Consider the following 27,722-nt stretch of genomic DNA (forward strand, 5'->3'; position numbering starts at 1 on the left):
GTGGACTAGGGGAATATTGACAGAGAGACTATTTATTCTGACCCTCTCTCCCTCTCTCTCTCTCTCTCTCTCTCTCTCTCTCTCATGTTAAGGCAGAAAGTGAGGGAGAGAGGTTTAAAGATATAAAGAGAAAAAGATAGAAATCGATACAGAGTTACTATATTCACTAATACCACTTTACTACTGTACACAACACAAGCCTTATGTTCACCATGACCAGAAGAAGCTCCGCCCACTTCTCTACTACAATACAGAGTTACTATATTCACTAATACCACTTTACTACAACTTTACTACTGTACACAACACAAGCCTTATGTTCACCATGACCAGAAGAAGCTCCGCCCACTTCTCTACTACAATACAGAGTTACTATATTCACTAATACCACTTTACTACAACTTTACTACTGTACACAACACAAGCCTTATGTTCACCATGACCAGAAGAAGCTCCGCCCACTTCTCTACTACAATACAGAGTTACTATATTCACTAATACCACTTTACTACAACTTTACTACTGTACACAACACAAGCCTTATGTTCACCATGACCAGAAGAAGCTCCGCCCACTTCTCTACTACAATACAGAGTTACTATATTCACTAATACCACTTTACTACAACTTTACTACTGTACACAACACAAGCCTTATGTTCACCATGACCAGAAGAAGCTCCGCCCACTTCTCTACTACAATACAGAGTTACTATATTCACTAATACCACTTTACTACAACTTTACTACTGTACACAACACAAGCCTTATGTTCACCATGACCAGAAGAAGCTCCGCCCACTTCTCTACTACAATACAGAGTTACTATATTCACTAATACCACTTTACTACAACTTTACTACTGTACACAACACAAGCCTTATGTTCACCATGACCAGAAGAAGCTCCGCCCACTTCTCTACTACAATACAGAGTTACTATATTCACTAATACCACTTTACTACAACTTTACTACTGTACACAACACAAGCTTTATGTCAAGAAGCTGGGATGTGTGTGTGTGTGTGTGTGTGTATGTGTGTTTGTGTGTGTGTGTGTGTGTGTGTGTGTGTGGTTGGCAGGATGTTTCTTAACTTCATGCTTCTGTTAATAGAAGCTGTGCTGTAAGGATTAGAATCAGAACTAGGACAAGAAACTATATTTTTTGTGAGAGAGAGAGAGAGAGAGAGAGAGAGCTAGATAAAGAGATAAGAGTTAGAGAGAGAGATAAAAAGTTAGAGAGAGAAAGTTAGAGAGAGTGAGAGACAGAGTGAGTTAGAGATGGAGAAAGAGAGAGAGAGTAAAATAAAAAGAGAGAGAGATAGAGAAATATACAGAGACACAGAAATACAGAAAAAAAGATGGATAAGACAGATAAGAGAAAAAGATAATGAGATAATAAAAGAGAGAGAGGGGGTTAGAGAGAGAAAGTTAGAGATCGAGAGTAAAAGAGAGATAGAGAGGGATAATTAGAGATAGCGAGTTAGAGTTAGAGAGACACAGAGAAAGATGGGTAGATAAAGAGATAGATAAGAGAAAAATATAATGAGAGATAAAGATACAGAGAAGTGAGGGAGAAAGATATAGAGAGATATATGAAGAAAAAGATTGAGAGGGAAGTGAAAAGGCAAAGAGAGAGAGAGATGGATGAAGAGAGAGATCGATGAAGAGAGAAGTAAAGAGAGAGAAAGAGTGTGTTAGAGGCAGAGAAAAAGTTAAGAGAAATATACATAGAGAAAGGAAGAGAGAGATACAGAGAAAGAAAGATAGATAGGGATAGAAAAAGATAATGAGAGAGATACAGATACAGAGATGTGATAGATAGATAGATAGATAGATAGATAGTTACAGAGAGAGAGATATATAAAGAGAAAGATACAGAAAGAGAGAGAGATACAGAGAAATATGGAGAGATATAGAGAAAGAAAAAGATAATGAGAGAGATACAGATACAGAGATGTGAGGGAGAAAGATATAAAGAGATAAAAGAAGAAAGAAAGAGTAAGATTAAAGAGAGAGAGAGAGAGAGAGAGAGAGAGAGATGATAGTGGTGCTGAAAGCTGTATCTATCATGTTGAGTAAGAGCAGGTTTGTAATTTCTCTGTGTTTGTGTGGCGCTGGATGTTGGCATTGTGGCGCTGCCAACTGCGGGGGCTCGCCACGCCGTCAGATGCTTGTGCCCGTTGTTTGTTGGAATAAATATGTATTAATTTTTCCGTTTCTCTTTCTCTCTCGTTCTCTCTCGCGCAGCTCTCGCTCTCTCAGCTGGCGACCACTTCACGCTACCCGACCATGAGCCACACGGCGGGGTCGCCATGGCAACAGCAGCATCCTGCTCTCCTCGCCCCCTCCCCAATGGCATCGGCCCACCAGCTGTCACATGTCGTAAGATTTCCACCCACACAGCCTTCGCTGTAACACACACACACACACACTCTCTCGAATGAAAAAGAACATGCGTAGACATGGCACAGACACACACACACGTACAGGTGGCACAGGTGATTTTTAAAGCAAAACATGACAGACAGTCCAGGTACATTCCTCCAACACTGTAAACAAATTACTGGTTACATACACACACACATATATATGGTATATATACATATACATATATATATATGACATGCACTCAATTTTGCTTACATATATATATATATATATATAAAGATTCTACCTGCAGCTCCCTATATACTGAACAGCGGTGCCACAGCTGCACAAATATTATGTAACAGTTGCTGCTACATGATGCATCATTGTTTTATTTCCTATTGTGCATGATAGTATTGCTGGAACTACTCAACTGCTCAAATAGGTAAAGAAAAAAACTTACTTTAAGAAATAAGGGTCAGCCAAATTTTCTTTGAGATAAATAAAGTATCTCTATCTATCTATCATGATGAAACTGGCACTCATCAGGACACGATTGAGCATGGAGGTTCTACAGCAGGGGTGTCCAAACTACTGCCCGCGGGCCATTTGCGGCCCGTTTACTTTTTTGGAGCGGCCCGCGAGGTATTTTAGAAATAGAATGAAAGTTAGCCCGAGAGGGTGCGCATTTCTAGCACAGAAAAACGGGCCAAAGAGTCTAAAAGCGGAGAGAGTGCACATTTCTAGCGCAGGAAAACGGGCCAAAGAGTCTAAAAGCGGAGAGAGTGCACATTTCTAGCGCAGGAAAACGGGCCAAAGAGTCTAAAAGCGGAGAGAGTGCTCAGTTCTAGCGCAGAAAAACGGGCCAAAGAGTCTAAAAGCGGAGAGAGTGCGCAGTTGAAGCGCAGAAAAACGGGCCAAAGAGTCTAAAAGCGGAGAGTGCGCAGTTGTAGCGCAGAAAAACAGGCCAAACAGTCTAAATGCGGAGAGAGTGTGCAGTTGTAGCGCAAAAAACGGGCCAAAGAGTCTAAAAGCGGAGAGAGTGCGCAGTTGTAGCGCAGAAAAACAGGCCAAAGAGTCTAAAAGCGGAGAGTGCACAGTTGTAGCGCAGAAAACGGACCAAAGAGTCTAAAAGCGGAGAGAGTGTGCAGTTGTAGCACAGAAAACGGACCAAAGAGTCTAAAAGCGGAGAGAGTGCGCAGTTGTAGCGCAGAAAAACGGAGCAAAGAGTCTAAAAGCGGAGAGAGTGCACATTTCTAGCGCAGAAAAACGGACCAAAGAGTCTAAAAGCGGAGAGAGTGCGCAGTTGTAGTGAAGAAAAACAGAACAAAGAGTCTGAAAGCGGAGAGAGTGCGCATTTCTAGCGCAGAAAAACGGGCCAAAGAGTCTGAAAGCGGAGAGAGTGCGCATTTCTAGCGCAGAAAAACAGGCCAAAGAGTGTAAAATTTGCCGTAATTAAGGAGATTAATATAAAGAGACATCATGAAATTAAACATCAATTTGAAAAATCTTAGTTTAAACAACACTGTCAAAGATAAATAAAGATAGTAAGTCAAGTAAAATGATGTTTACATAAAAATAATCAGGAAAATTTTATTACGGAGTCTGTGGCCCGTGACTTCAAATATATGTCTCCTTCTGGCCCCCAACAAAAAAAGTTTGGACACCCCTGTTCTACAGGTTCTGTATGAATCCTGCAGCACATTTACCCACGGATAAATGTTGCTACAGCTGGGCCTGTAGATCCTGTAGCTCTACACTCATAGGTTGCACTACCCAGACATTTTATAGAGCAGCAGGTCAACAGTCTCTCATCAAGAGGTACACTACCCAAAAGCTCTTTTACACCCTTTTGTGGCAACACCCAGCAACACATGTATGTATCTGCAGGATGTTCTGCACAGATCACTGAGATCACTGTTAGTGCTCCTCCTATCACTACTAGGGGTGACTGATTGTCGAGATGTTGAGATGCTCCTCAGATCATTATCAGTGTATCACTCCTCAGAAAAGGCAGGATTGAAGATGTCAACATGAGTCTCTATACTCAAACCTGATCATCAGATCTCAAACAGAAGACAGATTTGTAGTTTAATATGAAAAGGTTCACCTGTCTCAGGTATACAGACATGATGAATAGACGTCCTTCACCGAGCAGCAGAAGGATCCTGAGAGCCAGTGTCGTTCCCGGTCCTGATTTTAAGACGTAACGTGAGCTCCACCGCTGCCATTTCTCACACAAATGTTTGTTTACTTCAGTGACAAGAATAGAGTCTGTTCTGTCAAAACACACCGGATGGTTCAGGTCGTTTTAACGATTTGCTGTCTGGCCGTTGTGCCGAGACGATTACCGTGTCCTGAGAGCTGCTGAAAGCTCGGCCCGTCTCCACTCAGACTCTAAATCGCTGCCTGATTTATATTCTTCTTCATCTCCTATCTTCTTCTTATTCTTCTGTTGAAACAAACAAAAACTAACATCCTAAAATCACTGCATGCAGCTCGGTCTCAGGCAGATCTGTAAAAGATTAAAGCTGTGGTCTGATTAGACACTGGTCTTACCAAGTCTTACCACAAGAGGGCGTAACAGAGATAGAGAGATGATCTGGAGAGCATCATATACAAGTCAGACACACCTAGTAGTGATAGGAGATACATAGACAGACAGAAAGACAGACAGATAGATAGCATCACATACGACAGTTGGTCACCGCAGGAGCAATACAAGACAGACAGACAGATACAGACAGACATCACATATGACGGTTGGTCACCCCTAGTAGCGATAGATAGATAGATAGATAGATAGATAGATAGATAGATAGATAGATAGATAGATAGATAGATAGATAGATAGATAGATAGACAGACAGACAGACAGACAGACAGACAGACAGACAGATAGATAGATAGCATCACATACAACAGTTGGTCACCCCTAGTAGCAAAACAAAATAGACAGACAGACAGACAGTTGGTCACCCCTAGTAGCAATAGATAGATAGATAGATAGATAGATAGATAGATAGATAGATAGATAGATAGATAGATAGATAGATCTATCAGAGTGAGGAACACTCTGCGCAGAGTCAACCCACGAAAAGCTGCAGGACCAGACAACATCCACGGCAGAGTGCTCAGGGAGTGCGCAGACCAGCTGACAGATGTTCTCACGGACATCTTCAACATCTCCCTGTGCAGCGCCACTGTCCCAACGTGCCTCAAGTCCACCACCATCGTTCCCGTGCCGAAGAAGTCCACAGTGTCCTGCCTCAATGACTACCGTCCCTTTGCACTTACACCCATCATCATGAAGTGCTTCGAGAGGCTAGTCATGAGGAACATCAAGACACGACTGCCCTCTTCACTGGACCCCCTGCAGTTTGCGTATCGTCCCAATCGCTCCACGGACGATGCCATCACCACCACCCTTCATCTCTCCCTCACCCACCTGGAGAAGAAGGACACTGAGTCCTGAGTCCTCTGCTGTTCACCCTGCTGACTCATGACTGTGCTGCAAAACACAGTTCTAACAGCTTTATCAAGTTCGCCGATGATACAACCGTGCTGGGTCTCATCACCAAAGGCGACGAGTCAGCATACAGAGAGGAGGTGCAGCGGCTGACAGACTGGTGTACAGTCAACAACCTTCACCTGAATGTGGACAAGACAAAGGAAATGGTTGTTGACTTCAGGAGAGCACAACACACCCACTCTCCACTCAACATCGACGGGTCCTCTGTGGAGATTGTTAAGAGCACCAAGTTCCTTGGTGTCCACTTAGCAGATAACCTCACCTGGACCCTGAACACCAGCTCTGCAGCCAATAAAGCCCAGCAGCGTCTCTACTTCCTCCGGAAGCTGAGAAAGGCCTGTCTCCCTCCACCCATCCTCACACTCTTCTATAGAGGGACCATTGAGAGCATCCTGAGCAGCTGCATCACTGCCTGGTTTGGGACCTGCACCGTCTCTGACCGCAAGACCCTCCAGCGTATTGTGAGGACAGCTGAGAGGATCATCGGCGTCTCTCTTCCCTCCATCACGGACATTTACACCACCCGCAGCATCCGCAAAGCAACCAGCATTGTGAATGACCCCACTCATCCCTCACACGAACTGTTCTCCCTCCTGCCTTCGGGAAGAAGGTACCGCAGCATCCAGTCCAGCACGACCAGATTCTGCAACAGCTTCTACCCCCAAGCCATCAGACTCCTCAACTGCAGAGACTGAACTGATGGTTTTTCTGTGCATGCACACACACTCTTACCCCACTAAAAACCCTACTACCTCACTGGACTCTATTGCACACTGTGTAATAGAGTAATTACTACCTCACCTGGTCCTTTTTGCACACTGCAAAATTTGCACATTGTCTTGTTATTTATTATTCTTTGTCTGTATGGTGTTGTATTGTCTGTCTGCACTTTTGTACTGTTGCACTATTGTTCTGTCTACACTGTGTTTATGTGCACCATGGTCCTTGGAGGAACGTTGTTTCGTTTCACTGTGTACTCTGTGTATAGCTGAAATGACAATAAAAACCACTTTGACTTTGACTTTGAAGTCAGACTCCGCCTCTTTATGAACAGCTGCTGATGCTGCAGCATTGCTGAGTAGCATCACAGCGCTAATGCTCGGAGGAAAGCGCAGCGACTCAGTTCTGATACATCAGCTCACAGACGCAGCCTTGTGCTGATCCACATCACCCTAGGAGTGATGAGGGGAAAGAAAGAGCGCCATCTACAGTACTGTACCGATTGCAAGCTGCATGACCTGAACCTTGACATAAGACATTGCATTCTGTTAATAACTGACATAATAACTTTTAATAACAATGTTGGCTAAATGGATTATAATAAAAACGAGTCCACCTTACATTCAGCTTAAAGTGCAGTACACTAAACTAAAAATATATACATTTAAGCTTTTATTCTAATAATATCAGCTTTTAACCTGATATTGGTGGCTGATAATGTGTGTAATAATGCGTATTTTCGAATTGCTGGGCTTATTTAATTGACATGGCGTTTCTTCGCTGTGCCTGTGGGATTCAGGGCCCCCCAGTGGTGTATAATGACATTGTGTTTGGTTTGTATTTGGCTTGTAAGCGCTGCATTGTTGCTAGTTTACCTTTTTTGTGGTGGAGTAATTCATAAAGAGCTTCGTTTATAGTGTATTACTGGCTGGTAACAGCACTCATAGAATGCCTCTCAGCCAATCACATTGATTGCAGAGTCGGAAGTAACTGTGGTCTAATGCGTTATGAGTGTTCATAGTGTCTGTAAGACATGACATTCTGTTAATAACTAACATAAATGTTAATAACAATGTTGACTATATAGATTATATTAATAATGTAAATTGTGTAAATTGCCTTAAATAAACATCAGATTTGGTGAGAAATCCGATTTGCTTTGTTTTGCCAGTTGTGTGAACGTAGCTTTAGATTCAGTTCCTTGGTTCTTTTTTTTTTTGCGAATAACAATTTATTGGATTCACAATAATTACAACAATCACACACCAATACATACACATTCACTACTCACAAACATGTCCATATACAAAAACACAAAACTGGAGGAAAACAAAAAGACCCATCCCTTATCCCTCTTTTCAAATGTGATCCTTCACAAACCAAATAGCATCTGTCCAGTTACTAACAGTTCTTGAAGTAGCCTTACGAAGTTTGGCTGTAGACCGCTCCAGAATTAAAATGTCCAGGAAATACTGTAACCAAATATTCCTCAGCTGAATATTAGGCTCATAATATTGCTTTAAAATAGCCTTTATCGCAGCTGTTGAGCCTGCCATCAGAATCTTCATTTGTATTAGCTTCAAATCAAATCCAGAATCATCACATAATAACAAAAGAGCTGGACATAATCGTAGTTTGATATCTAACAGTTCAGAAATAAACTCCATCACAAAAGTCCAAAATCTTACAACAACTGGACATTCCCAAAAGAAATGAAAAAAAGTACCAAGGAGTGAAAGACCACATCTATTACAGTTTTTATCAGCACTGAGTTTCATCTGAAAAGCACGAAGAGGAGTCATGTAAAACTTATGAATAATCTTATAATGAATTAATTGATGACCTAAATTTTTTGATGACATGAATACGTTATTCCAGACCACGTCCCAATTCACACTGATACCCAAGTTTGAGAGTTCTTTCTCCCACACAGCAACAGTCCCCAGGGTATGATCCTTAGCTGATATAAATTTGCTGTAAAGTGAGGACACAAGACCCCGAGTTGAGCTACCTAAAGTAAGAAGATCCACCAATGGATGGTTTTTCAGCGGGCCATCCCAGGGGACACCGTAAGCTCGTAGAGCAGATCGAATTCTCAAATACATGAAGTAAGATGTTCCAGGGAGAGAGAAAATCTCTTTTAAATTTTGAAAGGAACGTATTCCGTTTTTATCATATAGATCATCAAAAACATGTATATTCCTATTACTCCAAGGAGGAAATGTGAATGGTTTAGAACCTGTCAATAAATAATTATTATGCCAAAGAGGAGATAACTTATAAAAATGATCAGAAAGATCTAAATATCTATGCACTTGTTTCCAAATGTTCAGTGTATTATTTATTATAGGTCCCAAAGTGAGTAAAACTGATCTTTGTTTAAGACCTAAAAAGGGTACATCCTGAAGTCTGTATGGTTCAACCATAGCTTGTTCCATAGCTCGCCAAGGAGTTAGCGCAGAAGCATCCAACCATGTCCTCAAAAATCTCAACTGAAATGACCAATAGTACAGTTTAAAATTAGGGAAACCAATTCCCCCCAAAGATTTGGGGCGTTGCAAGGTAGACAATCGAATCCTAGCACGCTTATTGTTCCAAATAAAAGTACGGCAAGCTGAATCTAATTCTTTAAAAAATGTGTCTGGTGGGGAGAGTGGTATCATAGAGAATAGAAAATTTACCCGTGGAAGAATATTCATTTTTATTACTGATATTCTTCCATGTAGAGTAAGATATAGAGGGCACCATCTAATCAAATCATGTCTGATTTTATTAATAAGAGAGGCATAATTATTTTTGCTAGCGAAGGAGATATTGGGGTGAATCTTTATACCTAGATATGTAAATTCAGAGACCCGTATCTGAGCTGGAATTTCAGAAGGAAGAGAGTATGTTTTAGCAAGAGCATCCAGTGGCATCAATACAGACTTTGACCAGTTAATTTTGTATCCCGAGAGCCTGCCGAATTGGTTAAATAGAGAAATTACATTAGGAAAAGAGCTGGATATGTCTGACAGATAAAGTAAAATATCATCAGCATAGAGTGATATATGATGAAGAGAGTCTTTTATAGATATAGGTTTAATTAAGGCATTTTGTCTTACAGCCTGTGCTAAAGGCTCTACAGCTAAAGCAAATAAAAAAGGGGATAAAGGACATCCCTGTCTGGTGCCTCGTTCTAGAAGAAACTTAGCTGATATCATATGCCCAGTGCTAACACACGCCGACGGATTGGTGTAAAGAGTAAAAATCATATGAATAAAAGCTGATCCAAAACCAAATCGTTTTAAAACAGCCCAGAGAAAAGGCCACTCTAGGCGATCAAACGCCTTTTCAGCATCTAATGAAAGCACTGCAGAACCTAGCATCTGTGAGGGAGCAAACTCTAGAATATGGAATAAGCGACGCAAATTATCAGAGGCTAATCGAGAACGTATAAAGCCAGTTTGATCGCTGTGTATTAAATCAGGAATAACAGAATCCAGCCTTTTAGCAAGGACTTTAGCAAACACCTTAATGTCAGTATTCAAAAGTGACAATGGTCTATAACTTGAACACTCTGTTGAATCCTTTCCAGGTTTTAGAAGAAGTGATATAAGTGCAGAGTTTTGGTCTCTATGGAATGACCCAATCTCTAGAGAATATTCGACTGATTTCAAAAATATAGGTCCGACTAGATCCCATACTGCTACCAAAAGTTCTGGTGGGATTCCATCCAAACCTGGCGATTTGTGTGTTTGCATAGATATAATTGCTTCCTTAAGCTCCTCCAGTGTGATAGGGGCATCTAGCTGCATAACCTGATGGGGTGCAAGAGAAGATAGATTCAAAGGTTTTAGGAAGTTATCAAATTCTATAGTATCTCCAGATAATTCAGATTTATATAAATTACAATAAAAATCTTTAAAAATATTAATAATATCTGTAGGGTCAGAGAATAATATACCTGTCGAATCCCTAATTGCATTGATAGAAGAAAGTCTTTCAGACTGTTTTAGCTGTAAAGCTAAGAGTCTACCAGGTCTCTCAGATTGCTCGTAATAGGTTTGCCTCGTTTTAAGCAATAAAAATTCTGCTCGTGTGCTGAGAAGATCTTTAAGTTCAGCCCTAATTGATGTCAGAAGACTGCCCCTGTGTTCATCAAAACAGTTTTTCTGCAATATCTCCAACTGTCTAATTCGGCCCTCCAAATATGTGATATCCCACTGATTACGTTTGGACGAATTAGAAGCAAATGAGATGCAACAGCCTCTTATAAAACATTTTGTTGTTTCCCACAATATGTGGGGTGAAATTTCAGGGGTATTATTGATTTCAATAAATGACTTTAAACTACTTTTGATATATTTTATGAAATCTGCATCCTGAAGAAGAAATACATTGAAACGCCATCTCTTAAAGCGGGGAGTTGTTGCATGTACAGCTAACGTTAGAAGTACAGGACTATGGTCTGAAATAGTTATTGGAAGAATATCCGTAAAAGTAACAAATTTGATTGCACCAGATGATATAAAGATATAATCAAGTCTAGAGAAAGTTTTATAACGGGGTGAAAAAAAGGTAAAATTATTATCCTTTGGATGGTTAAGACGCCAAGGATCATATAAATTAAGATCTGACAAAAAACTGTTTAAATTATCTGATGAAGAATTAGAGACAGAATACCCAGAACTACTTGTTCTGTCTATCTTAGGATCAATTACAGAATTAAAATCCCCACCCACAATTAGCTGCCTATTCCCTAAAAGCAATAACTTTAGTTTTAAGCATGCAAAAAATTCAGGGTCAAAAATATTAGGTGCATATACAGAAACAATAGAACATTTAATATCATTTAAAATAATGCTTGCAAAACACCATCTACCATCTGAGTCCCCACCAGCCAATTCTACAGTTATATTTAATTTCCTTTTTACCAAAATTAAAACTCCCTTTGTTTTGTTTGAGGATGAGGAGCTAGAAATAATTTTATAATATTTGTTTTGCAATCTGTACACATCTTTGGCCTTCAAATGAGTTTCTTGTATTAAAGCTATGTCTGCCCCTTTACGGTACAAAAAATCAAGACACTTAATACGTTTGACAGGAGTATTACAACCATTCACATTCCAGGATATAATATTATACTGAATGACCATTTATAATAAAGCAATAATAATTATACAAGAGAACATAAAAATAGTAAAGAGTACTAAGTCATCAATACTAATAATGATGGGTCTATGGGAATCAAGTAAACTGTAATAAATCATACCCCCCAGTGTTAAATAGCTCGTAGTGTGTGTTGTAAAATCCAAATATACAAGAAACAAAAACAAAATGCCCAACAGGCAGAACACCAGCACGCCAGGGCATAAACATCTGCCCTGCAAAAGCTGGAATAGAAACAAACGAGAAACTAGCTTCGGTGGAATCGCGCAAAAAAGGCACCCCCCCCCCCCCCATCTCTATTCATAATAACTCGAAATTAGAATTTTTACACATGCAAAAAAGGTAATAATAAAAAGTACTCAGTGATAAATTCAACAACATATGAGCCACTCGAAAAATCGCAGTGATGCCCGAACATAATAGCTTATCACCCCCAAGAATAAACAATATAAAATGCCCGACAAACGGGAGCAAACAGGTACAAAAGAGCGTTATATCAATTAAACCCCTCACTTATTTCCATCAAATTCACACCAGAAAAACAAGGCCACTTTACCAGATCAGACTACACTGTTACTGGAGTTAGCAGAGACAGAGTGGACCGAATCAGCGAAACGCTGGGCTTCCTCAGGAGAGGAGAAGACATGCGTTTGGGAGTTATGCAGGACCTTCATCTTCGCTGGGTAGAGTAAAAAGGGTTGCAATCCCTTGCTTTTTAACGAGGAGATCACAGGCTGGAAGGCTTTGCGGCGGACCGCTGTGTCGATGGAATAGTCCGGGAAGAGAAGCAGGCGCGTTCGGCCGTGGGTTACCTGCGCACCGGGCTGCCGGTAAGCCTTTAAGATTTCTTGCCTGTCGGTGTAGCGGAGCAGCTTGAAAATTAGTGTGCGCGGTTTGTTTCCATCCGAATTCGGCTGCCCAGAGTAAACTCGATGAGCTCTCTCAATCTCAAACGAACTTTTCCCCGCCAGCGAGGGAAACCAAACCGGGAGCTGTCGCTGAAGAAACGCGACGGCGTCGCCCCCTTCCTCATTCTCCGGTAGTCCGACCAGACGGAGATTCGAGCGCCGGCTGCGGTCTTCCAGCTCTGCCAGCCGCTTCTGTAGCTTCGAAACACCGTCGTTCGCCTCTTTAATCCCGTCCCGGTCTTGTCTTTGAGCTGCTTGCAGTATGTCTGTGCGTTTGCCCAGCTTTGCTAGCGAAGCAGTTAGCATGGAAATCTCAGACTCAATTTTCACAAGATTTGTACGGAAGTTATCCATATCGTTGCGAATAGCCTTAACATCCATGCTAAGCTCCGACAAGGTCGGTTTCAGGCTGTCCACCGAGGAGCTGAGCGACTGTAAATACTGAACCTGAGTGTCCTGCTCCTCGGATAGCTTTAGCTGCCGCCTAGCCTTCTTAGCCGCACTTTTAGAAGAAGGAGATGCAATTTCCATGGCGTTTTCTTCTGAACCTCTTTTCTCTGTGGACTCCATACTTTATCAGAGGCCGTACACGAACCTGCACCGGGGTGTTTTAGGGTAAAAATTATTCGGTTTAAAAGAGCTGAGGGGGAGAGAAAAAATCTACGCCGCCATCTTTGCCAGATCCCAACCGGAAGTCCCAGTTCCTTGGTTCTTTTGTCTAGGACATTTAGAACATTTTGTAGGAACAGTGTGATGGTCAGTAGTCTTGTAGCAGAACCAAGAACAAGAGCTTAGATAGAGCATCTGCTCCAGAGTAGAACATGAACGGCTCTTCAGCAGGTCTGGTAGAAAAGAAAGGGTAGTAGGTGCCAAACGAAATCTCCTGATGATTAATCATCAGCTCAGATCTTTTGTAGGTCTCTTGTTTGGCACCGGGTTCTGTGTTCTCCTCAGTTCTGGAGCTGTCAGAAAGATTTGTGTCTCTGTTTGGCTTGAGACTAGAAAAGGAGCCCTGCCTCGATGACCTTGACACAATTCTGTCCGTGTATGGAGGGGTTAGATCCAGCTAGAGAGCATGTAAACATGATAAGTTTTTTTTTTTTTAATTTCACCAAATAAAAAAACCTCTTGAATATAATCAAGAGGAAGATGGATGATCACAAGCTGATCATCAAACCAAACTGAACTGCTTGAATTTTTGCACCAGGAGTAAAGCAGCATAAAGTTATCCAAAAGCAGTGTGTAAGACTGGTGGAGGAGAACATGAACATGATTCCAAGATGCATAAAAAAACTGTGTTTATTCCACCAAATATTGATTATTTCTGAACTCTTAAAACATCTTTATGAATATGAACTTGTTTTCTTTGCATTATTTGAGGTCAATAATTCAGCAATGACAATATAAATGTATGTGGAATTTGGGAGAAATGTTGTCTGTAGTTTATAGAATAAAACAACAATGTTCATTTTACTCAAACATAAACCTATAAATAGCAAAATCAGAGAAACTGATTTTTCAGAGACCTGAATCTAATGGAGAATCTGTAGAAAGAGCTGAAACTGCTGTTCACAAACCGACGCTCTCCATCCAACCTCACTGAGCTTCAGCTGTTTTATAAGGAAGAATGGGCAAAAATTTCAGTCTCTTGATGTGCAAAACTGATAGAGACAAACCCTAAGGTAATCACAGCAAAAGGTGGCGCTACAAAGTATTAACGCAAAGGGGATGAATAATATTGCACGTCCCACTTTTCAGTTTTATTATTTCTAAAAAAAAAAAAAAAAGTTTAAAATATCCAATAATTGTGTCCCACTTGTTGTTGATTCTTCACAAAAAATGTAAATTTATATCTTTATGTTTGGAGCCTGAATGTGGCAAAAGTGGTCCAATACTTTTGCAAGGCACTGTAAATATATAATATAACTTTGTAAAAGCATGTATTATTTATTTTACATGTTGGACTGACTGTCAGAGGCGTCTTCATACACAGGGGACACTTGCTGTCCATCTTTCCGCGAGTCAAACTCTCACTCCGTCCCTCGTGACATGATAAGAGATACAGCCAGTAATACTAAACACCTCCTCTCTCTTCTGCTCACAGTGACGCATGTCTTCAACTCGGTCCTGGAGACGCTTTCAGAGCTTCAGGATCCTCCCTGACTTTTACAGGCTGTAGATCATCCCTGTCTTCCAGTGATGGGAGTAACGGTGTTGAAATAAACAGTGTTACTAACGCTGTTACTTTTTTCAGTAAGGAGTAATCTAAATAATTACTCTGATTGTCACTATAACGCCGTTACCATTTCCGACACCCCGTTACTGCACCTTACTTTAGCCACTCAATTAACTTTTTATTTTTAACTTTGCGCATACCATAGACTGTGCATAGCTGGACAGAGTATCGTCTCTCAAAAGTGAAGCCACCACAGGTTGGGCGCCCCCTGCTGTTCGGTTTCAGAAAGCTGTGTAACCCCACCCATCCCCATAGGTTTCAATGATAAAACAGAACAACTTTTAATCACGTTTTTTTCCAATATACTACCTCCTTTATTTAAATGCAGCAGCTAGTGTAACCTCTGCTTATATTGTCAAATTTTTATATCCCCACAGAATTCATTTTTTAAAACGTTATTCGGCTCTATTCAAAAAAGGTGTGGTTATTGTAAAAGGGCTGGTTATGGGCGGGACCAATAACAGACCGTCAGCTCCGCTCCGCTCCGCTCTGCAGCCTGTGACCTCGAGGCAGCCCTCAGGGGCGGGGTTATTTAAATGAGTAGGCAGTCTCTCCACAGTCTTTCTCCCTCCTCTGGTCTCTACTGCGCAGAATCGGGTTTCAGGATCGCCAACATGGAGGAAGATTTTGGCTTCATTTTCATTGAATGAATGGGAACGGAGACACGGCGTCCATCTTTTTTTACAGTCTCTGGCGCATACAGACAAAGGCGCAAGTGTGTGTGTGTGCGTTGTGTGTGTGAGTCACAAGGTACGGGAGGATGAGAAAACCTAACGCCTAAGCAATGATTGGCTAAGGTATAGTAAGATTAAGTCTTCAGCCAATCAGAGAAAATAGGTGGGTGGGTGTTTAGAGCGCATAGTGAGAGATGGAGAGTGAGGAGGACTCCAGAGGTAAAACAGCCTTTTCAGGATGGAAATACGACACTATTTCACACTCACTGAGGTCAAAGGTTAAAATGTGCACGTCGAGTTCACATTATGTCCCTGAATGAAAAACCTCTATGCAGGTACCTGTCTTTGCTGTCGTGCACTCTATTCATCTGGCCTATTAAACACGCTCTGAGAAGGTGGGGGCGGAGTAACACAAAAGTAATGCAATAGTTACTTTTACTGGTAACTAGTTACTTTTATAGTGGAGTAACTCAGTTAGTAACTCAGTTACTTTTTTGGAGAAGTAACTATAACTAATTACTTTTTCAAAGTATTGTGCCCAACACTGCTGTCTTCTGATTATTCAGATCAACATCACCAAAATCTGCTATCGGCTGCAACCTCTGGACACCAGACTAGGATTCTTAGGTCAAGATAGAAGTAGAGCTGCAACTAATGACTATTTTTTGTATTTAGTCGACTAATCTGCTGATTTTTGTTCGATTAATCGATTGGTCACGATTCATTTTTTGTCATGCCCTCAATTTGTACTTCATACTGTTGAGGAGAGCTAAACATGTAGGCCCCAAGACCAATTGCATATGCAGTACATATGATAGTTTGATAGTTTGACGTATCTACAACTCTTGGGGGAACAAAAAATATTTTCTGAATCAGTTTCTCTGATTCTGCTATTTATAGGTTTATGTTTGAGTAAAATGAACATTGTTGTTTTATTCTATAAACTACAGACAACATTTCTCCCAAATTCCAAATAAAAATATTCTCATTTAGAGCATTTATTTACAGAAAATGAGAAATGGCTGAAATAACAAAAAATAAATCAATATTTGGTGGAATAATTCTGTTTTTTATCACAGTTTTTTTTCATGCATCTTGGCATCATGTTCTCCTCCTCCACCAGTCTTACACACTGCTTTTGGATTACTTTATGCTGCTTTACTCCTGGTGCAAAAATTCAAGCAGTTCAGTTTGGTGGTTTGATGGCTTGTGATCATCCATCTTCCTCTTGATTATATTCCAGAGGTTTTACATTTGGTAAAACTAAAAAAAAAAAAAAATATATATATATGTGTGTGTTCTGATTTTCTGGTAAACAGCAGAATTCCTGGTTGCATCAATTACAGCAAGTTGTCCCAGCAGATCCAGACCATCGTAACGCTACCACCACCATGTTTTACGTTTAGTATGATTTTTCTTTCTCTATTTTTCTGTCTTCCTCTCTTGCCTTTTTTTCTTTCTCTTTCTCTCACTCTCACTCTTTTTCTCCATCACACCTTAATGATGCGTGGACAAAGAAATTCTGCATCGACAATTTTTTTATAGTCAATGTTGTCGATTACACCGAATAATCGTTGCAGCCCTAGGATAGAGTCTCACATCTCCTCTAATTCTCCCATCACTGCTGTGGTGAGATCTTCAATCCTGCTTTTAAATCTGTGGCGCGACACACTGCCCCAACAATCTTCTGGTGTGATTGATAAATGAATGATCTGAGGAACATCTCATGCGACAGTCAATCACCCCTAGTTGTGATGGGACAAACTGCAGATCTCCAGATTATTGATTTATCACCAATCCAGCATTTATGGAGCAGCTGGGACTCTGCAGCTTCAGCTTCAACCTACGAGTGTAGAGCTACAGGATCTACAGGCCCAGCTGTAGCAACATTTGTGGTTAAGTAAATGTGCTGCAGGATCCATACAGAACCTGTAGAACCTCCAAACCCAACCCTCTCAATCTTATATCATCTTATATCCAGAATAGAGGAAACAACAGGGAACTAGAACATCATTACAATCTCACCAGATATAAAAATCTGAATTGGAGATTTTAGCTCTCCAAATGACTCTGCGTGTGTAATGGTGACAAACGTTTAATAGCAGCTTAATAAGAAGCGAATTAAATCAGCCGCTGAATTTGCTGTAGTCCGTTTGTGGGATGATTGAAACCGCGTGGAATCCCCGCGTGTGCTGTAAAGCGTGAGTTTGCTATAAAGTAGGTCTTTATTGCTCTGCTGAGCAGCAGAAGCTTCACAGTTGATTTCAGAAGCTGTGCTGGAGTGCAGTTTCCATTTTTTTCCCCATTTTTAAATCGTATATTAAGAATCTTTTCTTGCAGTGTATAGTATTGAAACACACACACTCACACAGATACACACACACACACTCACAAGCTGCTGTGGTTGTTTGTGAAAATGTAGAGCAGAGGTGTGAGACCTGTGCTGTGAAGGTGTCAGACACATCTCCAGTTTACTGCAGCACTTCTGGAACATTCTCACCGGCCTAATGGCCCCGAACCAAACTGTGAAACAGCGTTAGAGACACACCAGAGCATCACTATTACTTCTTTTATAAAAGTACATAAAGTTCCTGTAATGATCTGAAGCAGAGCTTCTGAATATATCTACACTGATGGGCGTGGTGTTCTGGAAATGAGGTGTGTTCAGGTACATTTCTGGAGTTTTGCTTGTTTATCTTGGTAACAGAAAACACAGGAGCTCCACTAACTGAATACAACCTAGACAGACGCCAACAGTCAGACGTTCATTGCTATCTCTGTAACACAGGCGCTGTGCCGAGCCGAGCGTACACCCCCACTTATTACACACACATGAACACACAGCAGCACAAACCCAACTTTTACATCAACAATAAACAGAATAGTAAATAAAATAACATTGCTGTTCCCGTAAATGAGCTGCTGGAGCTCCTTCACAGCGTCAACCAGCAGCTCAGTTTCCTCTGCTCAAAGTCAAAGTGTTTTTATTGTCATTTCAGCTATATACAGAGTACACAGTGAAACGAAACAACGTTCCTCCAGGGACCATGGTGCACATAAACACAGTGTAGACAGAACAATAGTGCAACAGTACAAAAGTGCAGACAGACAATACAACACAATACAGACAAAGAATAATAAATAACAAGACAGTGTGCAAATTATGCAGTGTGCAAAAAAGACCAGGTGAGGTAGTAATTACTCTATTACACAGTGTGCAATAGAGTCCAGTGAGGTAGTAGGGTTTTTAGTGCTTTCCATTTTCTGGGGTAAGTGGGGTAAGAGTGTGTGTGTATGTACAGAAAAAACATCAGTTCAGTCTCTGCAGTTGAGGAGTCTGATGGCTTGGGGGTAGAAGCTGTTGCAGAATCTGGTCGTGCTGGACCGGATGCTGCGGTACCTTCTTCCCGAAGGCAGTAGAGGGAACAGTTCGTGTGAGGGATGAGTGGGGTCATTCACAATGCTGGTTGCTTTGCGAATGCTGCGGGTGGTGTAAATGTCCGTGATGGAGGGGAGAGAGACGCCGATGATCCTCTCAGCTCTCCTCACAATACGCTGGAGGGTCTTGCGGTCAGAGACGGTGCAGGTCCCAAACCAGGCAGTGATGCAGCTGCTCAGGATGCTCTCAATGGTCCCTCTATAGAAGAGTGTGAGGATGGGTGGAGGGAGACGGGCCTTTCTCAGCTTCCGGAGGAAGTAGAGACGCTGCTGGGCTTTCTTGGCTGTAGAGCTGGTGTTCAGGGTCCAGGTGAGGTTATCTGTTAAGTGGACACCAAGGAACTTGGTGCTCTTAACAATCTCCACAAAGGACCCGTCGATGTTGAGTGTAGAGTGGGTGTGTTGTGCTCAACCATTTCCTTTGTCTTGTCCACATTCAGGTGAAGGTTGTTGACTGTACACCAGTCTGTCAGCCGCTGCACCTCCTCTCTGTATGCTGACTCGTCGCCTTTGGTGATGAGACCCAGCACGGTTGTATCATCGGCGAACTTGATAAAGCTGTTAGAACTGTGTTTTGCAGCACAGTCATGAGTCAGCAGGGTGAACAGCAGAGGACTCAGGACACTGCCCTGGGGGGCCCCTGTGTTCAGTGTGATGGTGCTGGAGGTGCTGCCCCCGAACAGGACTGACCGGGGTCTCCCCGTCAGAAAGTCCAGGATCCAGTTGCAGAGGGGGGTGTTGAGGCCGAGCGAGCTTAGCTTCCTGATGAGGTTCTGTGGGATGATGGTGTTGAATGCTGAACTGAAGTCTATAAACAGCATTCTGACGTAAGTGTCCTTCTTCTCCAGGTGGGTGAGGGAGAGATGAAGGGTGGTGGTGATGGCATCGTCCGTGGAGCGATTGGGACGATACGCAAACTGCAGGGGGTCCAGTGAAGAGGGCAGTTGTGTCTTGATGTTCCTCATGACTAGCCTCTCGAAGCACTTCATGATGATGGGTGTAAGTGCAACGGGACGGTAGTCATTGAGGCAGGACACTGTGGACTTCTTCGGCACGGGAACGATGGTGGTGGACTTGAGGCCCGTTGGGACAGTGGCGCTGCACAGGAAGATGTTGAAGATGTCCGTGAGAACATCTGTCAGCTGGTCTGCGCACTCCCTGAGCACTCTGCCGGGGATGTTGTCTGGTCCTGCAGCTTTTCGTGGGTTGACTCTGCGCAGAGTGTTCCTCACATCCACTGCAGTCAGGCACAACACCTGCTCGTCCGGCTTGGGCATGGTCTTTCTCACCATCGTGTTGTTTTGTGCCTCAAACCGTGCATAAAAGTTGTTCAGGGCATCAGGGAGGGAGGCATCACGTTCACAGGACGGTGGCATTGTCCTGTAGTTGGTGATTGCCTGGATGCCCTGCCACATACGCCGCGCGTCACCCGTGTCCTTGAAGTGGCTGTGGATTCTCTGGGCGTGTGCACGCTTTGCCTCTCTGATGGCTCTTGACAGGTCGGCTCTCGCTTTCCTCAGGGCCACCTTGTCACCCACTCTGAAGGCGGAGTCGCGGGTCCTCAGCAGCGCACGTACCTCAGCAGTCATCCAAGGCTTCTGGTTTGGGCGTGTAGTGATGGTCTTGGAGACAGTGACATCATCAATACACTTGCTGATGTAGCCAGTGACTGATGCTGCATACTCCTCCAAATCAACAGAATCGCCTTCAGTAGCAGCCTCCCTAAACATGTCCCATGCAGTGCACTCAAAACAGTCCTGAAGGGCAGAGATGGAGCCTGCCGGCCAGGTTTTCACCTGCTTCTGAACTGGTCTGGAGCGTCTGATGAGTTGGGTGTATGTTGGAGTCAGCCAAACACACATGTGGTCCGAGAAAGCGAGGTGGGGACGGGGCTCCGCCCGGTACGCGCTGGGGATGTTTGTGTAAACAAGATCCAGCGCGCTCGCTCCTCTCGTTGCAAAGTCCACATGTTGATGGAATTTAGGGAGCACTGACTTGAGATTTGCGTGGTTGAAATCTCTGGCGATAATAAACAGTCCGTCTGGGTGTTTGTTCTGCAGATCGCTGATAGACCGATAGAGTTCACACAGAGCCTCTTTAGCATTAGCACCAATGCTAGCGCTGGGTGGGATGTAGACAGCAGCTATTAGCACGGCGGAGAACTCCCGTACTAAATAAAAAGGTCTGCACTTGACTATCAGGAACTCCACCAGCGGAGAGCAGTGTTTGGCGACAGTCACAGCGTTGTTACACCATTCCGTGTTGATGTAAACACACACGCCTCCACCGCGGGTCTTCCCGGATAGAGCCGCGCTCCTATCCGCTCTGAACGCAGTTAGCCCGGCTAGCTGAATGGCGCTGTCCGGAATGTTGTCGTTCAGCCACGATTCCACAAAAACTAAAGCACAGCAGTCTCTGAACTCACGCTGGGTAGTTCGCTGGAGTCGGATGTAGTCCAGTTTATTGTCAAGGGAACAGACGTTTGCCAGAAAGAGCGATGGTATAGCCGGCCGGCTAGGACTAGCCTTTAGCCTCGTGAGAGGCCTAGATCCCGGCCTAGATCCCGGCTCTCTTTCCGCGCTTCCGCTTACGCTCGCACCGCTTGCGATGGCACTTCCGCTGGGCTCCGGCATCAGGAAACACTGCGGGCTGGCGGCCTGGGTCTCTTAGCAGGCTAAGCTCAAGTAGCGTGTGCAGAACCTCGTCCGGTAGCGTGTTTTCTGGCTGATTTCTCCACTGTAGCAGGGTCTGGCGGTGGTAGAACATGTGCACGGGTGTTCCGATGCACATATTTGCAGGAAATAAACGGAAAAAACGACAAATAGTAACACAAAAGCACCATTTAACGGACCCGGAGCGGCCGCTGCGTGTTAACGCGCCGCCATCTTGGGTGGGTTAACTCTTTCAGAGTGTTAACAAGAGTTTGTTGAACACGTCCAGGTAGCTGCACCGTTACAATAGCAATCCCCTGGGTTCTCAAGGTCAGAGCGCACCTGGCTTTTAAAGCGAATAATGAGCAAGTGATATGCTTTTCGGTTTATTTCACGTTACGCTTAAAATTAACCACACCCATGATTAATTAAGAGAGGTGTACTTCTCCTGTCGTTATGATAGCCAAGACACACTGAAACGCCCTAAATCAAGCTGCACGGTTGACGGCTCACCTATATATACATAGGGCCTTAAATTTGTCATAATTTCTGCTGCTGGTAACATTTCTCCTCCTCTGTGTGTGTGTGTGTGTGTGTGTGTGTGTGTGTGTGTGTGTTTTAGGAGCGTCCCGCTGCAGGCAGTATAGCACACCTGGAGGTGAGTGTGATGGAGAGAGAGGAAACGAGCGATGAGAGAGAAGAGGAGTGTAATCTGCGTGAGCTCACCTTCACCCCCGTCCACGCCCCCGTCATCACACTCGGAACACACACACCCGGGTCAGTATCACACACATGCACACACACACATACACACACACACACACACACACCTGGGTCAGTATCTCACACACACACACACACACACACACACCTGGGTCAGTATCACACACACACACCCGGGTCAGTATCAAGCACACACACACACACACATACACACACACACACACACACACACCCGGGTCAGTATCACACACTCACACACACACACCCGTCATCACACTCGGAACACACACACTTGGGTCAGTATAACACACACACACACACACATACACACACACACACACACGCACACACCCGGGTAAGTATCTCACACACACACACGCCCCCGTCATCACACATGGAACACACACACCCGGGTCAGTATCACACACACACACACACCGGGGTTAGTAACACACACAAACACACACTTATGCACACTCACACATACACAGAAAGAGAAACCCCCAATACACTCAAACACACACTCAGACACACATACAGGTCTCACACACCCACACACACACTCTCACTCACACACATACACAAAGCCCAGGCTCAGTGCTGTGGCTGGTTCTGTCCACTTTAAAATAAAACCCTGGCCTTGAAGCAGTAGATTGTGTGTGTGTGTGTGTGTGTGTGTGTGTGTGTGTGTGTGTGTGTGTGTGTGTGTGTGTGTGTTGTGTGTGTGTTGTGTGTGTGTTGTGTGTGGTGTGTGTGTGTGTGTGTGTGTGTGTGTGTGTGTGTGTGTGTGTGTGTTGTGTGTGTGTTGTGTGTGTGTTGTGTGTGGTGTGTGTGTGTGTGTGTGTGTGTGTGTGTGTGTGTTTTATATATATTTTTTTTATATTTTATGCTGCAGCTGATCTCACTCTGTCCACTGACCCAAAGCTCAAACACACACACACACACACACTGATACACACACACACACACACACACACACACACACACACTGATATAGTATATACTGCTGTGCTCTGAAGGGTTTCATAAGTATATGTTCTTATATACATTACAAACAAGCTTTAATTATATAAATTATTACTAATTGGATAATAATTGCTTTTCTATCACCAAAAATGACATAAACTGTTGTAATAAAATACAAAATACACCTGTTGCCAAATTATTATGGATGTATAATAGATTCAGCATGATCAAAGCATGCTTAATCAAAGTGACATGCTGATTGGTTTATTTCATGTTACGCCCAGAATTAACCACATGAATTAGAACATGACTTTTGCATGTTTCGAGCCACCCAAGGTGTACTTTTCCCGTCGTTGCGATAGCAAAGACACACTGACACGCTCTAAATCAAGCTGCATACGACATGCCGATAGATCACTAAAATAGGCCCATTATTAGTATTAGTTTATTTATCAAACTATTAAATTACATTATGTTTTATTACGTTGTTGACTAAGTTAAGCACCTACTGTAATTTATTTATTATTATTTATTATTTATTATGTTATACAGTTTAGCACATTAAAAGAAAGTATGTTTGTTTTTATTTTATTTACCATTACATAAACATATAAACACCCAGACACACACACACACACACACACGCACACACAAACGCAAGGTTAATTTTTATACCGCCTCCACAACCACAGTGTACAAAACAAAGGCAGAGCAAATGCAAAACTAATAAAGGGGGATTATAAATGTTTAATTTAGCAGAAAATTACGGTGATCCATAGGTTGCATTATTTTCCTCTTTGTGTAAAGCTAATTAAAAACTACTGATGGAAGAGCTGCTTTAATGGCTTTAGCCTGATCATTTTATATGACTCAATGAGTCCAGAAAAATGATGCTATTGATCAGGCATGCTAGTTATACTGCCAGCACACACACACACACACACACAAACATAAATGCACTTAATATACAATACTAGTCAAAAGTTTGGACACTCCGCTTCTTGTGTTTTTTCTTTCTCATGTCTCCCGGATGTTTTATACTTAGATTTTTTTTTTATTGCAAATGCATTACACGATAGATAGATTCAGGATAGGATCCACCCCATAATAATCTACAATCTACTTGACAATACCCTGTGTGTCACACAGTTGCCAAAAATACAAATTAATTACAGAGCAGTACGGGTACAACAGATTACGGTGCTGGTGATTCTGTATCTACTGTAACTGTAGATTAATTACAGAGCAGTACGGGTACAACAGATTATAGTGCTGGTGATTCTGTATCTACTGTAACTGTAGATTAATTACAGAGCAGTATGGGTACAACAGATTACAGTGCTGGTGATTCTGTATCTACTGTAACTGTAGATTAATTACAGAGCAGTACGGGTACAACAGATTACGATGCTGGTGATTCTGTATCTACTGTAACTGTAGATTAATTACAGAGCAGTACGGGTACAACAGATTACAGTGCTGGTGATTCTGTATCTACTGTAACTGTAGATTAATTACAGAGCAGTACGGGTACAACAGATTACAGTGCTGGTGATTCTGTATCTACTGTAACTGTAGATTAATTACAGAGCAGTACGGGTACAACAGATTACAGTGCTGGTGATTCTGTATCTACTGTAACTGTAGATTAATTACAGAGCAGTACGGGTACAACAGATTACGGTGCTGGTGATTCTGTATCTACTGTAACTGTAGATTAATTACAGAGCAGTATTAGTACAACAGATTACGGTGCTGGTGATTCTGTATCTACTGTAACTGTAGATTAATTACAGAGCAGTACGGGTACAACAGATTACAGTGCTGGTGATTCTGTATCTACTGTAACTGTAGATTAATTACAGAGCAGTACGGGTACAACAGATTACAGTGCTGGTGATTCTGTATCTACTGTAACTGTAGATTAATTACAGAGCAGTACGGGTACAACAGATTACAGTGCTGGTGATTCTGTATCTACTGTAACTGTAGATTATAATGATCTGGATTAAATACAGTAGAGTATAGGGTGTTAAAAGCTTGGTTTATACAGTTGGTTGGGTCTTTATTAGACTCTGTATGAGCAGCAGATCTCCTCTCCTCCTAAATCCCAGTTTAGCAGTGCTGATGTAACCCGGCTGAGGCAGGCTGATGCCGGACGGCGAGGCGCTGGTGAAACAGTGTAATGGACGGTCGTAATGTTACAGCTGAATGGTAGAGAGCAGGATTGCTGCCCTCGGGCTGTTTTCCTGCTCGACTCTCCAGGGCTTCGGTGGACTTACCAGGAGCACCTGTTGTTGAGCTTCATACACACTTTTACACTCAGATTGCAGATCATGAGTCCAGCTGAAGATATCAACTGCAGAGCTGAGCTAAAGATCAGGGTTAAAATTTTAGCAAAATACTACGAAGTGCTACTAATTACTGTTAAATTACTGGGTTCATAGACACTACATAGTCACCAGGTATGTAATCGGCTGCAGAAAAACATTGCATTTGTAATGTAACGTTTTATTTAATGGATGCCTACAGTACGTAGGGGCTTCATAACATATACATAACTGACAAAGCATTGCTTTATGATTAATTAGGCACTTTATAACATGTTTTTGAATCAATACTTGAATATTTGGTAACACTGTAGGTGAAAGCAACATGTATAAGGGCTTAATAAAACATTCATAAACCAATATTTGAATATTTGGTATCACTTTGTTTGAAGGGTACCTACATATGCACTTTAACACATTTATGAAGCAAAGCTTGAATATTGGGTAACACTTTAGTTAAAAGCAACTTATATAAGGGCTTTATAACACATTCGTAAACCAATGCTTGAATATTTAATAACACTTTAGTTGAATGTTACCTAAATTGATGCTTTATAACATATTTATAAAGCAATACTTGAATTTTTGGTAGCACTGTAGTTAAAAGCAACCCGTAAAAGGGCTTCATAAGACATTTATATAGCAGTGCTTGACTATTTCCTAACAATGTAGTTGAAAGCATCATGTATAAGAACTTTATAAGACATTTATAAACAAGTAATTGAATATTTGCTAACACTATAATTAAAAGCAACCTGTGTAACGGCTTCATAACACATTCATAAACAAAATATTTTAATATTTGGTAGCACTTTATTCAAAGAGTACCTAAATAGGCACTTTATAACACATTCATAGATCAATGATTGAATATTTGCTAGCAATGTAATTGAAAGCATCGTGTATAAGGACTTTATAAGACATTTATAAACGAGTACTTGAATGTTTGCAAACATTGTAGTTGAATGTTACCTAAATTGATGCTTTATAACACATTTATATACCAGAGAATATTTGCTAAAATTGTAGTTAAAAGGATCCTGTATAAGGGATCATAACACATTTATAAAGCAGTACTTGAGTATCTGTTAACACTTTATTTAAAAAGTACTTAGGCACTTCATAACACATTTTTAAATCAATACTTGGACATTTGCTAACACAGTAGTTAAATGCTACCTAAAAAGGTGATTTATAACACATTTTTAAAGCAGTGATTGAATATTTGGTATCACTGTGGTTATAGCCAACCTTTATAGGGCTTTATAACACACTTATAAAGCAAAGCTTGAATATTTGGTAGCAATGTAGTTAAAAGCAACCTGTATAGGCACTATATAACATATTTATAAAGCAGTGTTTGAGTATTTGGTAACATTTTGTTTGAAGAGTACCTACATAGGCACGTTATAGCACATTCATAAACCATTGATCGAATATTTGCTAATGTAGTTGAAAGCACCATGTATAGGGACTTTATTAGGCATTTTTATACAAATACTTAAATATTTGGTATAACTGTAGTTAAAATCAACCTGTATAAGGGCTTCATAACACATTTCTAAAGCAGTGCTTGAATATTTGGCACTTTATAACACATTTATAAACCAATACTTGAATATTTGCTAACACTGTAGTTGAAAGCTCCCTAATAGATGCTTTATAACCCATGCATAAACCAATACTTAATTTGCCAACACTGTACTTGAATGCTACCTAAATAGATGTTTTATAACACATTCATCAACCAATACTTGGATATTTGCTAACACTGTAGTTTAAAGCAGCATGTATAGGGGCTTTATAACACATTTATAAAGCAATGCTTGAATATTTGCCAGCACTAATTGATGTTTATCTCTTTCTCTGGTGGGTTTTAGTTCACCATTGATAAATTCATCTACTGTGTGTGTTATTTTCAAAGAGTTCTGTCAGCTGTTTCTACCATTGTTTAAAAATATATAATTAATATATCAATAGAAATGCTCCAAAAGGATGTGGATTAAAAACATTTACATTGACTT

The 27,722-nt window shown here is 41.7% G+C and overlaps 1 protein-coding gene across 4 annotated transcripts in view; it reads left to right on the forward strand.

Moving 5' to 3' along the window:
* Positions 1-27,722, forward strand: part of nphp4 (nephronophthisis 4) — a 313,994-nt gene that overhangs the window by 197,980 nt on the left and 88,292 nt on the right. For all 4 annotated transcript variants that reach the window (XM_022670986.2, XM_022670983.2, XM_022670984.2 and 1 more), the window contains exons 13-14: positions 2,250-2,384; positions 22,302-22,456. In XM_022670986.2, the coding sequence (XP_022526707.2) occupies positions 2,250-2,384; positions 22,302-22,456 (290 nt within the window). The remainder of the gene's footprint in view (positions 1-2,249; positions 2,385-22,301; positions 22,457-27,722) is intronic.

Source organism: Astyanax mexicanus, chromosome 12 (assembly GCF_023375975.1).
Source record: "Astyanax mexicanus isolate ESR-SI-001 chromosome 12, AstMex3_surface, whole genome shotgun sequence".
NCBI lineage: Eukaryota > Metazoa > Chordata > Actinopteri > Characiformes > Acestrorhamphidae > Astyanax > Astyanax mexicanus.